The 16,615-nt window shown below is 40.3% G+C and overlaps 1 protein-coding gene across 3 annotated transcripts in view; it reads left to right on the top strand.

Moving 5' to 3' along the window:
• The window catches only part of mtor (mechanistic target of rapamycin kinase), an 89,433-nt gene that overhangs the window by 13,577 nt on the left and 59,241 nt on the right, over positions 1-16,615 (top strand). For all 3 annotated transcript variants that reach the window (XM_067591519.1, XM_067591521.1, XM_067591520.1), the window contains 10 exons: positions 3,463-3,713; positions 3,847-3,933; positions 6,153-6,320; positions 10,183-10,295; positions 10,684-10,846; positions 11,325-11,417; positions 12,011-12,154; positions 12,736-12,878; positions 13,315-13,477; positions 15,041-15,186. In XM_067591519.1, the coding sequence (XP_067447620.1) occupies positions 3,463-3,713; positions 3,847-3,933; positions 6,153-6,320; positions 10,183-10,295; positions 10,684-10,846; positions 11,325-11,417; positions 12,011-12,154; positions 12,736-12,878; positions 13,315-13,477; positions 15,041-15,186 (1,471 nt within the window). The remainder of the gene's footprint in view (positions 1-3,462; positions 3,714-3,846; positions 3,934-6,152; positions 6,321-10,182; positions 10,296-10,683; positions 10,847-11,324; positions 11,418-12,010; positions 12,155-12,735; positions 12,879-13,314; positions 13,478-15,040; positions 15,187-16,615) is intronic.

The following is a 16,615-nucleotide window of genomic DNA, read 5'->3' on the forward strand; positions in this document are numbered from 1 at the left end:
ATTTTCATGCCTTGGCAATGTCTGTATATAAAGATAAATATGTGTCAAAATCATACCAGGTTTCACATCTGGGTCATATTATTTTCCACCAATCTCCTTCTCCCCCCGCTGCGCTGACTTTCACCCCCTTGAATTACTGTTAGACAGTAATGGATAAAAACACTGAGGTCAGGTAGTCTTGACTCTTAATGTAAGCAAAGGTATCCATAAGAAGTAGTAACTGTCTTCAACTCATCTAAGAGAAATAACCTGATACTGATAACGTGTATGTCATGAGAATGACACTAGAGGAAAGAATACTGTGTCACCAAAACATTAGAATTCATTCTCTGTTGACCATGAAAATTCTCTTTGTAATCTGGTTTTTGACCAGATCTAGATGAGATCAAGCTGTCCCTAAAAAGACACCATCTCCTGGAGATTTTGAAAATTCACAACAATGACAATAAAACTGCACATCTGTATTGAGTCATGTACATTGCATATGGAGAATGTAGGTCTCCACTTGTCTGCTCCAGTCATATGTCTCAGAATATGACCTTGTACAATACTGTAATAGTTTTACCAGTTTGTTCCCCAGCTAAATGGACTGCAACGAGAATTGGAGGCTGTATATCTGTTGGCAGATTTGTCAGGGTCATTGTCTGGCATTGTCTAGCCTTTCTGATGACATTTATTTTGTAATGTGGGAGGTCACTGGTGAAGCCCATCTCCTCACCTGACTTCAAACTAGACCAATCACAGAACTTCAGGGTCATAAAACTGATGAAATAATGCATATTCCTTATTGGTTAGTTGCTTTATTTGCATCTGTTATTATGGCTAGGAAAGTTTTTTTTTCCTGCACAGCTGAAACCTGAATTACTACAGCACTGCTGCCTCACTTAGCTACACTGATGCCTGTTTGTGGGCTGTAAAGATACAGATGTGTAGCCATCTATCACCGTCATTAATCTGGACTTGGTGAAGGCCAGAATACTAAAAGATCCAACAGCAGAGCTACCCTCTTTAGCCTACAGGCTCTGTGCCAGTCTGTTATGTCTACAGTCCAGTCTGAAGGGAGACAACTGGAGCAGCTGAAACTGTACTCCTGCAGAAGGCCAGTGAAACGCTGAATACCAGACGTCTGTATTCTCAGCTCGCCTTTAAAACTCAATAGCTCTTCACAGATATATGGACAGACTGACCCCATATGCATTGCCTGTCACAAAAACATTAATAAAACTACTTGTTTAAAAATAAATATAGCCGCAAGCGGCAATAAACAGGGTCTAGGCTCAAATGGCAGTCTTTGACTTAATATGACCTTCAGAAGAATTTGAAAACATGCCACATGCATAAATTTCCACATGGTTGGCAAGTTTGAATTGGCCGCCTGGAGATTCAAACCCTGGACCTTTGTATACCCAGAAAAGGCGACTTACTGACTGTGCCACTGGGGAGACATGGTTTCCACACACCTTCTTACAACTTGAGCCAATGACATCACATGTGCCAGACGGGTAGCATATGAATGAAGACCTGTGGAGATATAGATGTGAATTGACTTTTCATATTTTGGAAAATATAGAGTGCTGCACTTCTGAATTGACCATAGGTTGCAGTGAGACAAACTTTTGTCACAGTTCAGTGGATGTGCTGAAAAAAAAATCAGATCTGTAGGGTGATTTATTTTAATTTTTTTAAAGTTTGGAATGTGAAATGTCTAGAAATGTAGATTTGTTGTAATAAGCCACGCCCACTTAAAATTGATCATCACCAGATTTTATGCATTGCCTGAGTCATCACTCTAGACTGTGCAAACCAAATTTTGTACAAATCTCTGCAGCCGATTATGAGGTATAAACTTCTCCCATTTGTGGTGCCCCCAAGTGACAGAATATTGCAGGATCATTTTCAGAGATCTTTTTTTTTTTTGTCTGAGTAGTGGGTGAGATTTCCAACCTATCTGCCAAGTTTGGTAAATGTAATTTTTATGGTTTCGAGACCCAGATACTTTTAGGGCACAAGGACAAGAAGAAAAATAAATAAATAAATAATCCTAACAAATACAGTTGGGTTCCAGCAGCTTTGCTTGGACCCCTAAATATGGATTATAAATGTTAAAAAGGCCACCACTGTTGCTTGGTTTATTTTAAGGAATACACAAAATTATGTTGTCTAACTCTGGGCATGAATGCTGAAACCCTTCTCAGATTTTTCTGTACTTTTTCTGTACCCACTAAGGTGATTCTGAAAGAGCTTATTACAGATTGCAGCAATTTCTTAAATTTGAAGGTAAAGGTAAGAATTACCAGACATTCAGACCAAAAATAGCACTGTTTAGAAAAAATACAATGAGTTTGAAAGCTTATCAAACACAAAACACACCATAGCAAGTGTAGACTCTTCATGTTCCAACCTTAATCTATCAGGAATGTAAGCGTGGACGTATTTGATTGGCCAAGGGTGACACTTTGGATTGTGCTTTGGCAAAAGTTCAGCTTCTGCTTTTTAGCTGGATGGCCAGTTTTTTTCCTCGAGCCATTAACATCAGATTACTGACTGTCCCAATGAAGAGGTCTCATTGAATTGAATGAGGGGGGTTTGATTTTTTTTTTCATGCAGTGTTATTGTTGGACTGAACTCAGCCTCAGCCCTGCAATTCATTGTAAATTTCGTGTAACATTGAACATGTTTGATCATGTGTTACCTCATTTGTAAACATGCAATGCCCATTATATGTACTATAGAATATTATTATTATTATAATTTGTGCTCTGCTGTGTGTCTGCCTGAAACTTGTATAACTGTGTGAACCCATATCAACGTGCATTACCTCATAGTGCTAGAACAAGAATGAAAAGTAGCCCAGAAGAGAAACAGTACTGTGTTGATGCTGGCAAACAGAGTTATTTTTCCATGGTTGTTCTTGGGGTCTGAACAAGACTAAACACACAGGACAAAGCCATCAACTACTGCAATCAAATTTAATCTCATTAGAAAAAAAGAAAAATCCCCATTTGATTTGTTGTGTAACACTATAATATAATACAGATTGGTGCCAGAACTGACAGACAGCCAGCAGCAACAGGCCAACAACATCAGCTCTCCCATCAGCCTCTTAATGTTGTCAATGACATACTCAAACTTGCACACTGGAGAATTGTTGCCTGACTAAGGGTCTTTGAGAGTCATGACAGAAGAGCCCTCTATCATAATCACGAGGTTTGGACTGATGAAGTTATGGTAGGAATTCACTTAATAGTTGTTAAATAAGCTCCAATTTTTTCTATGCAGTGATTAAATTTGGAAAATCCAGAAATAGTTTAAACATTTCCAAATTGCTGGATATTACAGAAAACTGATTCAAGTTTTTTATGTTTAGGTTTGTGACCCAAACAAGAATTTACTGAGGGTAAAACGGTTCAAGGTAAATATAGTCACAACTAAGTGAACCCCTCTATTTTTTCTTCCTCTCAGCGGACTACAGCACCAGTGAGATGCTAGTGAACATGGGCAACCTGCCCCTGGATGAGTTTTACCCTGCGGTGGCAATCGTCACTCTGATGCGCATCCTGAGGGACCCTTCACTCTCCAACCACCATACTATGGTGGTCCAGGCTGTCACCTTCATCTTTAAGTCTCTGGGCCTCAAGTGTGTCCAATTCCTGCCCCAGGTCATGCCCACTTTTCTCAACGTCATCCGTGTCTGTGATGCTAGTATCCGAGAGGTAGGTAGCACCACAGAATAAGAGGAAAGAGGCTGTCTGTCAGATTTGTTTGCTTTTATCCTCTGGTTAATAATGTGAGTTACTCACAAAGCAGGTGTAACTTTGTTTCCTGTCTTTCCTCTCTGTGTTCCAGTTCCTCTTCCAGCAGATGGGAATGGTTGTGTGCTTTGTCAAGATCCACATCCGCCCCTACATGGACGACATCTTCACCCTCATCAGAGTGAGTAATCGTGGGTGCTCTCCATTCTGCTAATTATGTTTCCTCCCATCCTCGCTCCTCTGTCCTCCAACCCGTGATTTGGACATTGATCATTGTCTGCCATCATCGAGGATGTTTCAAGTCCTTAAATGTGTCTTGGAGGAGATGTGGAGCAAGGAGAGAGGAATCAAAGTTGTATCCCATATGGAAGTTTCTTTACCGGATGGCAACACCCCTTCGTTCAGAATCTTTTTACTGATTGGTCAGCTGGCCTGATGGGACGGCTGCTGTAGACACAACAGCACATTTATATATGAATGCATCATTAAAACACTCTCGCAACACTTGACGTATGAAGAAGAATGCTGCAGTGTGTGTAGATGTCCCATTCGGTAAGTACAACTCTTCCGGCCTCGTGTTTTATTAAGGAATTACGATGCAAGGAAGAAACGCAAGTGAAGGAAGAGGAGCCATGTTAGCCAAATGGAAAGCACCCTGTGTCAACACCCCCCCCAACCCTTACCTCAATCCCTAAACACCGATCATCCAGTCCCTCTTATTTTCCTGTGAGTCAACCAAACAGCTGCAAACTCTTACTTGTGCTCCGTTGTGCTCTCCACTTTCCTCATTAGGAATAATGTGTTCAGTGCCCCTGGATGAAGTCTGGCCCCATGTCACAGCAGTACACATCATGTGTGGTGTGGTACTTAACGAGACTGTGGGACTGGGAGAATGAGAAAATCACATTATTTATATTTGAATAATATGCTTTTTACTCTCGCTTTTAGTGCGGGTCACTTGTTTAGAATTATACTTCGTAACAGCAGCGCTAGATGCAGTTTACGGCTCTCAGGTTTCCACTCACGTTGTCAAATTCATACCTAGGAGAAAACTGGTGATGACTCATGAAATTCATCCTTATCACATGATGTGGAACAACTGCTAAAGCCATAACCTCTGCACTTGCACAAACACACTTGTCTAGCACATGATTATATAGCAAGACACAAAATATCATATGACTGTCCTTGTATCGGAATCTTGGTAAAACTGTTACCAGCACTTTTGCAGTGGCGGGTGACTCCTCCTGGAGAGAAGAAATTGAGAGAGCAGAATCACTGCCCCTCAAGTCCTTCTGAGTTAATAAATGGCAAGTGAAACAAAGAATCTATTCATTTTTTGCTGCAGCTTGGCTCCTGCATCCAGATGAGGGGGCTGGAATAGCCATTCAGGATGTACACTCACTTGCTCTCTAGTCAGCGGCCACAGGCAGGGAAAGCAGGAAGTTGGGGGCTGCTCGAGACCTCTGGTCACTGACAAAACACCTCCGCCAGATCTCACAGCTGAAGCCCATTGACAGATTGACGTATTGCGTGACTGCAAGTCCTCCACCTTGAGTCCAATTGCCATTATCTCTAACGTACACAGTAGCCATGCCCAGATTTTTCAAAATGGTGTCATAAGCCACACAGACACGATGTCAGTCCCAGTTGTCAGGAAACTGTCTCCATTTCTCTCCATCTAGTATCATGATGCTCAGTGTCTGCAACTGACACGTGAAAGCTTTGTACTTCATGAGGGAAATCTGTCCAAACGTCTCTCACACTCAGATCATTAATGGAAACACATTTTGACCCAATTCCTCAGACCCACACAAACCTTCAGCACTATACCAGAGTAAGGCCGTTGAAGTAATGCCCTCTGAATATTGTAAAAAATTTATATTCAGGAATTGGACTGGCATTAATGTAGGCCACTCTTATTTTGGACAAACATTCAACTTACTACGACAGTCACATCTGTCTGTTAGCTTAAGCGTGATTCATTTTATGCATTCTTTTAGATCATATGATACAGTTTGGAAAGATTTTGTCCACAAATTAAGAGCTGATTCTGAGGGAATTCTCTCCATAGTCTGAACTGCTAATGTTATTTAACAATTGTTGTTCAGTGAGATGGTAAACTAATTATCATTACATAATGTTAGAGCTGGGAAACTGAATCCTAGCAACATGTGGGAGTGAATAATCATAATAAGAAATTCTGTAGTGTACATTTGGCTGATGTTATTGCAATGCAATCCCTTTTTAGAGCTATATAGTAGCAGAATGTGTTCTGCTTGTGTGCTACACAAAATTGAACTTGATCAGGACTCCTCAGTCAAGGTTATTAGTATCAGAAGAAGTACTCCATATGATGTTATTCTAATTCATGCCAACATATCATTTTCTGTGCTGTAGGAGTACTGGACACCAAACAACCCCATGCAAAACACCATCATCCTTCTGATCGAGCAGATTGTTGTGGCTCTAGGCGGAGAGTTCAAGCTCTACCTTCCTCAGCTCATCCCACACATGTTGCGTGTCTTCATGCACGACAACAGCACTGGACGCAGTGTTACCATCAAGGTGAGTGCAAGTTGGTGCAGTTCAGGTGACAAAGACATCAATCCTGGTGTGAGATTGTAGACCCACACCGGGCTGAAGAGGTTTATCTTCCATTCTTCCATGAACTTAAAAGCACGGTCTGTGATTGAAGTGTACAACCACTACAAAAAAGTTCGAATCAAACTATGACGTTTATAAGATGAGATTAAATTTCATTGAGTTGAGTTGAATTTTAGTTATTGCAGCAGGAAAACTTACATAATTATTAAAAAAGGAACATAAACATAAAAATATAATTGAAAAAATAAAAACAATGAAGATATATCAAATGTAGAGGTTAAATAAATTAATTTAGTAAGGCTGGAATTGAAATTATGGTCACAGAGCTGGAAACAGCTAAAAAAAATTGCTTTCAGAACCCTGAGCAGAGGCTTGACAAATAACAAGTCTTGCTTGCAGACAGGTTAATGCCGCCACGAATGCTTACTCGGCAGCTATGTGCACTCTTTAATAATGGACTTCCTGCATATTGCATTATGTGCCAAGTCCCCAAGCAATGCAAGATTTTCCATTTTGTACAAATTGCTGTCAATTTCTGTGTCCCCCTTTACATAATTTAAATGTTGGCCTTTATTCAAAAACCTTATTTACAACCCTCTCTTTCTAATTGACTTGGATAGCAATTATTCAGTCCTGTTTATGATGCTCTGCACCCATAGTAGCTTAAGCATCTATATAAAAAGTAAAGAAAGAGACTGTCAGTACATTGCCATGCTCATTTCTTTACAGTTTATGATTTAGGTCCCTTATATCAATTCTTGCTTTATTTGGTGGGTCGTATTTATAATATATAGCTTTCCTTTTTGACTACAGAGGGCTGTATGTAATATGAAACTGATAAATCGCACACTTTGCTTAGAAAAACAGACTATGTTTCACCCATGTGTACATCAGTAGTTCAGATAGCATCAGGCTTTTCAGAACCGTTGGTTTAGAACAGGTAAATAACATTTCTAAAATATTTACAAAATCAGCCTTGCAAAGTTTTTATGAGGAAGGAAATCTATTCAAAATGATAGGCCTTGAGGATGATGAGTAACACTGAGTTTAAACCTAACTTTTTTTGCTTGTTTACAAGAAAACTCAGCAGGGTACCATTAAACACCAATGGAACAAATGAATATTTGAGAATTCTCCAAGCAGGACAAACTTTGTGTAAGCAAAGATGTAGAAGGGAAAGAAAGTTTTAAATACGCTTTTAGTTGTTATCTACAGATGTTACTTGTTGAGAACTTAATAAAATATGAATAACTAAACATAAAATATGTGCTATATATCTTCACACAAATATGGGATAGCTATAATGTAGAGAAAAGTTAGTTAAAAGTTTGATGTCTGTAATTAATTATAGCAGTGAAACAGTAATTATCATGCAACATGATCTCAAATAACGTGTTATGTAACAGTTTTTTTATTTCAGAGTTGACCGCTTAGCTCATTTTGACATTTGACATCTGCACTGATTAATGGCTTAAACGTGACACATTGTATGTCATAATTCAGGTGGAGAAAGCACACTAACTAGATTTAAGAGATCATATGTCAGATTTGAGTTGTTATTTGGGTAGATAACTTAACGTTGCTCTGCCAAGAGGAGTGTGTTTAGAAAGTAATATCGTCACTCCACACTCTTTCAGAAAGCACAGGAGCTCAGCCCACAGTTGACTTAATGGAGTGCTGTTTTCTGTTTGTGGTTTTTGTCAAGATCTATCAAGACCCATTCAGGTCTAAGCTATTCACTTGTAATACAGAAGTTCAAAGACAGCATAGACCTGTAGCTGACACACTCTCCTGTTTCAGCAGCTGCTGCCAGTAGTTGTTGGGGTTTTCCCTCAAGCCCTAAATCATGGTTTGGGCACAGACCACAAAGACAGAATCATAAGTAGCATGGTCATCTGCAGTGCTTTCTCCTCTGGTGCTGTTTTGTCTCAAAGTCTGTAGTATAAGATAACCCAGCAGCCCACAGTCTGGATAGTCTATAACTCAGGCCTGGGTCTGGAGCCTAATCCAGACTCAGGCCTGAGGATGGGGGTCATGAAATGGGGGAACTGGGAATCGGGTTACCCACTAGTCCACAGGAGAAGAAAAGAAAAACATACTTCCATCATTTCAAGGAGCTGTTAAGTCCAGCCACCACGACCACCCCCCCCCTCCCCAGTACATGCACGCACACTTACACCTCCACCTCGGCTTCCTGCTGTCTCGCCGTGCGCAATTTAGACGTGGGGGTGGAGGTGCGGGGAGAGAGCACAAGTGGTCATGGTGTGTGTTGGGGGCCGGGCTGGGTTTGTTGGCTGCGACATACGTCATCCTTTAAGACCACCATCCATCCATCTACACCAGTCACACATGCTCCACACAACGTGATTGCGTACCATTACACCAAACTACAAAAATCTCTCTCAAGCAACAGCCACACATTTAATGTTAAAATTGTTATTTAAGACGTGGTGAAGACAGCTGTCTGGCTGTCTGGCTGGCTGGAATTGGCACTGAGAACACCCCGTGAGCCCTGCAAGCCCTGATACTGAATTTAGAACTTTATATTCAGATCATTGCGGCACAACAGCTTCCAAGTGCCTGTGCCACATTCAGATTTAGTGTCTATTAGAAATGGAAACTAGGAGATATATGACTACCTTAGTTGATAGAAATGTTTGTGCTCTCTAATAATGAAACCATTGATTTAGAATCCCATTAACCTCATGATAATACAAGCCTCCATTTGTTTTACATCACAGCTTGCTTGCTACTAATTTTAATCATATTGATGACATGAATAAATTATGCATAATTTTAACTGGCTAGGACTACCTTTTAAATAAATAATCATGTAATAAATGACTTAGGTTCCTTACACAATGTGAATGAACAGCAATCTTATATGTTCATTGCAGTGTCACACTTTGCAAATTGGGTTTACTGAGATCTTGGTTGTAAAGTGTGTAAAACTGTACGATATCATCATAGTGCTAGGATGTAAATCAGTTTATATGTGCATGTGGTGTACGTCTATGTGTGTATATGTACTGTATTGGTGCATATAACGTCAGCATCAATTCATGCTGTATACCAATTGGTTGGTTTATAGACATGGGTCGTGGCAGCAGTCATGAGTATTGGGGCTGTACGTTTTTGAAACTATCATGGGACCACTACTGTTTTGGATTGACAACCACGCCACGTTTTTCTTGTGATTGCCAAATTTGGTCTTTGAAAGCCCAAATTCACAGAGTACAGAGGCGTTAATGTAAAACTATATGTTCAATATGCTAAAGCTTTGTTGTCTGTCCCTCACAACGTCTTTGAAGTGGATCTCAGAAATTCTGTTTGTTTCAGATGAATGTGACCATATGTGTTTTTTTTTCCCTTGTCTTTATATTTTTAATTTAATTAATTGTTTTAATTTTTACAATTTGTTTGTTTTTTTCATTTTGAAGCCACAGTAGGAATCTACAGTCTAGGTTAAATAGTATACATCTTATTATGCTGGCCTCCCAGCAGCCCCACATTCTGTGTCTCTGTGGATTTTTGTACTTGAATGATGTCATATGTGTAGCTCTACTGTACTTTGTATTGTATTTTATGGTCTGTGTGCTGGGAAGTAACATACAAGTAAGATATTCAGTCATTCATTCACTCACTCAAAATAATGCAGAATTTTCCTGGAAGGCCAGCATGTGTGCCAGCACCTTGCTAAAATAAAACACCATCTGGCTTCTTTTTTTTTTTTGAGGATTCCCAAAGAAACCCCTTTAGCCATAAGAAGCTCATTAAAATGTTGTGGTATGTGTGACTGAGCCGTGTGTGCTCTCCTTTGCAGCTACTGAACGCTATCCAGCTGTTTGGTGCCAACCTAGACGACTACCTCCACTTGTTGTTGCCTCCCATTGTCAAACTCTTTGATGCCCCTGATGTGCCCCTGCAGGCCCGCAAGTCAGTACTATACTTGGCTGTCTAGTTAAAATCCATTCTCCTTGGATTCCACCATAAACTTTATTGATTTATTTGTTGTATTTCCTGAATCCCACTTCAGTTGTTTATACACTTGCACCAAAGAAATGGAAACATAAAACTAAACCAGCCCTATGATACCAGAGAGAAAAGCTAGTATCACAGGGCTGCTAGAAATTTTAACAGCATAATATTTTTTTGGTGCACTTTTTTTGATATAGAAGAATCTGACTGACACATACTTTTTTCACATGTCCTCTTGGCTATCTTAAAAGGTCTGTCAGAGCAGGCCGTGTCTCTTTGTGTCTGTGATCTACTACTGTTCAAGTAAAGCTGTGTTTTGTATTTGTTTTTCCTCTGTGTGGCTCAGGGTTGCCTTGGAGACACTGGACCGTTTGACAGAATCCCTGGACTTCACCGACTATGCTTCACGTATTATCCACCCAATTGTTCGGACACTTGACAGTACGCCTGAGCTGCGCTCCACCTCTATGGACACACTGTCCTCGCTAGTGTTCCAGCTGGGCAAGAAGGTAGCCGTAGCTGTCCCCCAGGCTCCTTTTTAGATGTAGCTATTATTCAGTAGACTGTTTCCAGCCTTCCTGCTGCTGGCTACACATGAACAGCATTTCGGTAACCCCCGCCCCCCTCAGTCTTTATTACTTCCTGCCAGACTGCTGATGTCATTTGCCGTTTGGCGGCAGGGGGTGGTGTTTATGAGAGTGGATGAGGTCACATTTACCTCTCCCTGTCCTTCCGAGCCTTCCCCTCCCTTATCCCTCAACCCTCCTATCGTTTTCAGGCCTAACCACCAACCGAAGTAGCAGCAGCTACGTCTGGCAACAATGTGACGGGGAAGCTTTTGATCTGAGACTTAGTGGTTAGATACAAGTGCAGGGTACTCAGTTATTTGGTTTATGGTGAGGGGAAAGAGGTAGCGAGACTAGACCACATAATTAAGCACACACACACCCTTTTATTTACTCTCCTTCCCTTTCCTCTCATTTGCAGTACCAGATCTTCATCCCCATGGTCAATAAAGTGATGCTGAAGCACAGGATCAACCACCAGCGTTATGACATACTTATATGTCGTATTGTTAAGGTATGTCCCCCCCAATAAATAAAGCTTTTCTCAAAAACATATTAAACTATGCACATTTCCAACTTTTCTCTTGAATTAATTGCCCATTGATTTTGTGGCCAACTTTTCATTATTCATTGTCTCTTGCTCAGTCAGACCCAAACATTAAAACCCGTCATGATCAGCTGCACATGATCAGGCAATAAATTACATAACCATAAATAAACAGAACTTTTTTTTTTATCTACAGTGCACCATGAGTAAGTCATTACCATGCTGTGTTTATCAACAGTTATCCCTCAGGAAGGAAGTGCACTTGTACATTCATAAAACATGTTTTGTGGCCTGACTCAACAGTTGTGTCTGACTCAACAGTCTGTGTGTGGGCTGCGTGTGTGTGTGTGTGTGTGTGTGTGTGTGTGTGTGTGTTCTGTGTATGTGTGTGTGTGTGTGTGTGTGTGTGTGTGTGTGTGTGTGTGTGTGGGTTCTGTGTATGTGTGTGTGTGTGTGTGTGTGTGGGTTCTGTGTATGTGTGTGTGTGTGTGTGTGTGTGTGTGTGTGTGTGTGTGTGTGGGCTGTGTGTGTGTGTGTGTGTGTGTCTGTGGTTATAACAGGGCTACACTCTGGCAGAGGAGGAAGAGGACCCTCTAATCTTCCAACATCGCCAACTTCGTGGTAATGGCGATGCCCTGGTCAGTGGGCCGGTAGAAGCGGGGCCTATGAAGAAGCTTCATGTCAGCACAACAGCACTTCAGAAGGTTAGAAGGGATCATTTTACTTTTAAAACTTCAATAAAGTAACACTTAACAAATCCAGTGTTTTTTTTTCAAGGGTGTAGTTGTTGACTGAAGGTATTATGATTGTGTACAATAAACAGTTCTGTGTAAAAGCAGCCAATAGTTTACTTGTGTTAATGATATGTTGACCAACAGACCAGTGACAAATTAAAGGAAAAACCTGAATAAATAAATGAAGAAACATAATGAATGCAGATGCTTCAATACAGGGCACAAGGGGTCACTGAATGACTTGATGAGTTGACTCATGATGATGTGAATCATATGCTATGACTCTCACAGTTCTGAACCCAGTTGAACATCCATTGTAGATTTTGGACTAACGCACTCTCCAGCACCATCATCAAAATAGCTAATGAGTGACTATCTTTTTGGAAGAATGGTGTTCCATTCTTCGTAATATTTGATGACTATGCACCTGCGTTCACCTCAGCCAGATCTTCCCACACACATCATCAGTGACTGTCAAGTCTGGAGAAACTGTGTTGTTCCCACGTAGTTCTCAGTGACCTCTGAAATGGACGATCCCTCTCTCCTCACAGGCGTGGGGTGCTGCCAGGAAGGTGTCCAAAGATGACTGGCTGGAGTGGCTGAGGCGCCTGAGTGTTGTCCTGCTGAAGGAGTCCTCTTCCCCGGCCCTACGATCGTGCTGGTCACTGGCCCAAACCTATATCCCTCTGGCCAGGTACACCACTCCTGTCATGTGTACTCTAGCTCACTTCCTCCTGCTTCTATTCCTCCTTTATTATTCCATGATAGACCACTATGGCTAAAATTATTTACATAATTCCCCATATTAATACAGATGCAGAACACAATTTGAAGCTTTTTCCTTACTTTTTCCATACTTTGTACCCCTAGTGTTTGGAAAGCCGGGGGGTTTGGATAGCCACCATTGAGCAAAGCAGTGAAGCATCATTATTATTGTTATTACGTAATATATTGTTGTGGAGCTGCTTAATGCAGAGCTGTTCAGTGACCAGCAGTACAAGTCTGGTCGCACTAGCTACTAGTTTCTAGATGTGACTATGTGCATCTTTAAATGTGAAGCAGACTGTGACTGAAAAATACTATGAATTGCATTTGTTATGCAATGATACAATGATTAATGTGCTCCACAGGGATCTGTTCAACGCGGCATTTCTGTCTTGTTGGTCCGAGCTGAGTGAGGACCAGCAGGATGAGCTCATCCGCAGCATTGAGTTAGCTCTCACCTCGCAGGACATTGCTGAGGTCACACAGACTCTGCTCAACTTGGCAGAGTTCATGGAGCACAGTGACAAGGTTAGCATTGAACTGCAGCTACTATATTAAACCACAGAATCACTGACATACATTTTAGTATTGCACACATCATGTTTTATTATGGTGCTTATAGGTTAATATCTCATGTTGCATTTTCTAAACTAGAGTCTTTTCCAGGTTTTGTTATTAGCTATTTTAAAGGGGTGATAAGGGAGCCTCTTCCTGCGTCATAGAATTTACTCTCAAACCGCCTGTCATAAATCTACAAGAGTTTATTCATTACTTCCAGTGACTCAACTTTAGTTTGTTTAAGTTTTGAGATTTTTGGCTTTTTATTTATCCCCTTTGTGAAACAAAAATGACATGCCCACTAGATTAGTATGACATTGCATGCACTGTATGACGGAAATGGGATGTACTTACATGGGTCTCCAGCTGGCAAAGCAGCAGCATTAAAACCTCATCTGTTTTAATGTTGTGGAAATGATGATGATGGTTCACTAGGCTCAGTTAATTTTATGTGTTCCATTGTCATCAAGGTATCTTCAAACTAAGTTGTGTGTGAAAGCATTCACTGTTTTCAATTTATGCATCTATCAATCAAGTCAAGCGTCGAACCAGATGCAAAGCAGAGTTTGTGACATTAAATAGCAGAACCTGCTTATAATAAATGTCTTAATCAAAAAGCAGATATCAACAAAGTCCCTTCATTTTTCCTGTTACTTTGTAGAGCCACCAATGCCACATTTCCATAAAGTTGGTTTAACTGTCCTGCACTGTGCCATGAACAACTGTGATGTGGACACAGTGCAAGTGGTTTTCCATGTAATAAAAATGACACTATACCTTTTACACAGTATCAGTTGATTGCTAAACTCTGACTTGTCAACACTTTCTACAGCTGCTTCAAAATAAAATCCAGCCGCAGGAAGTATTAACAACGGACTTCAATTGGATAGCAGACCAGAAATCATTGATTATTGATGAAAATATAAACAGGAAACTAGGAGAAAAAACTTGAAACCACAGCACCTCCTACTTTATGCAGGTGCTGCAGGACTACTAAAAGATTGCCAGAGCAACGTGTTTGAAGATTGCACTTTCTCTCAAGTCCACTGTTTGACCACATATGTTGAGCTCATTAGTGACGATACTGCAACGTTGAGGGTAGAGATAGTTATAGTTGGCCCATAATATAGCGTGTCGACAGGGTTACCCCTACCTGTGAAGCTGCAGTAGAAACACACAGAGGGTGTCCTATTCCAAGCCAGTGAAAAAAAGAGTGTAGGACGTTTTCTTGTAGACTACCACAGATTGTTTTGCATATTAACTCAGTTACAAAGGCACATTACTAAAATCATGAAAATGCTACATCAAACTACTGTATTTCAGTCCTTCACAGTAATTGAGCTGTAGTGTACGTATAAACAGTGAGTGAGACACAAATAATATGTTTTATTGATGGTGCAAACCCTACTAATTGCCAATAGAGGACCGTAAAGGTTGCAGATGACTCTTCATTCAAGTTCCATTTTATTTAGGAAAAACATTTTACCACCAGACCCCTGATGGTTGTTTTATACAATTTATTTCCCTTTCTAGGGCCCTTTGCCTCTGAGAGATGATAATGGCATTGTGCTGCTCGGCGAGAGGGCTGCCAAGTGTCGTGCCTATGCCAAGGCTCTGCATTACAAAGAGCTGGAGTTTCAGAAGGGTCCTTCTCCTCTCATCCTGGAGTCTCTTATCAGGTAGGAGGTCTGAACATCAGAAGTTAACATTTTTTAAAATGAAAAACAACTACAGCCTTTATTAACTGTGAGAAGTTGAATTCAGTTTTTCTTTATCACAGTATTTGACTGAGAACAGTTCTTTTTATGAACTAGGTAAATAAGAAGTGACTTTTTAATGGTCCACCTAATTTATTGGTTGCTTGTAATATAACAAAACTCACACAAGCCCCATGAAATGACTCGTTTCACTATCAGATTTTGATCTATTCGGTCCGATAACATTTGGAAAGTCTAGAAGAGCTGCACTATTAAATGATTTCATCCCCATTCAAGTTAGCAGAGGGCAAACCGGAAGTTAGCTGGTTCGGTTGGCTTAAGTCTGGTGCGGACTACCGTAATTACTGGTAATGCAGTAGCAAAAATTTAACAGAGCAAACGGAAGCAGATCAGAAAACAAGGAGGCTTCGTACTAAAATATGAGCAAATATATTTATCAAACAGAGGGAATTATAAATATAGGCTTTCTCTAATATAAGCCTTCTTCCAATAAAGGCCTGGTACCCTCTGCAGTTGAGGTAAATAAAGGCCCCAGCCAATATTAGAGGAAATACAGTGATTTTGTTTACTTAGTTACTCTTTAGTGTTCTTGATATTCCAAAGTGTAGTCGATTTAATAAAACCCAGAAATTTATTATTTATTAAAGGTATGAACTGAAGCGTGGCTTGAGCTGAACTGTGGATTTGAACAATCATTACACCCCTAATATATCGTGTCATACACAGCTGTATTATAATTCCTTGAAAATTAGGACTTGCTGATGACAAATAATCACTTGGTAACTTTGAGATCACACCATAATTTAGTGTCAGTGGGAAGTAAATAATAACATTTCTTTATAGTTCTTTTTTCGTCTTCCAGTTGGTGTAAATTAATCATTGTAACAAAAATTAGGTTTGACAAATGTCTCCATGATTAACAAGTTTTGCGTTGCGGGTTAAGACAAACATTAAACTGCTCTCTCAAAGTCAATTTTTAATCTAATAAATACACAAAGAAATGATATACACATCCTCATGTCCCATAACCCTTTGATATCTTCTGTCATCTTTTCCATCCACTTTTCTCATCCTTTTTTATTCCTCTGTCTTGGCATGGCGTGGAGAAATCTGTTTTCCAGGCATCTAATTGGACGCTTGCCCCCTTTTCATCTATGAGTGTCTGGACTCGTGTTTCTCAGGGGCCTGTTTTCAATTTCTTAGGAGCCTTGATGATGATGAATGATGGGAGCCGGCACTCTGGTGTTTTCAATATCCCCATCTGGTTCTCACCTCTCCAGGATTTCCCATAAAAGATCTAGGGGCTGGTGTGCAAAAAACACTATGTAAACCTGGCTCTACAGAGTTTTGGCTGTATTAGAAAAAAATTGCTTTCTTATCTGATTCACGC

This window comes from Thunnus thynnus, chromosome 6 (genome assembly GCF_963924715.1).
Source record: "Thunnus thynnus chromosome 6, fThuThy2.1, whole genome shotgun sequence".
NCBI classification, from domain to species: domain Eukaryota; kingdom Metazoa; phylum Chordata; class Actinopteri; order Scombriformes; family Scombridae; genus Thunnus; species Thunnus thynnus.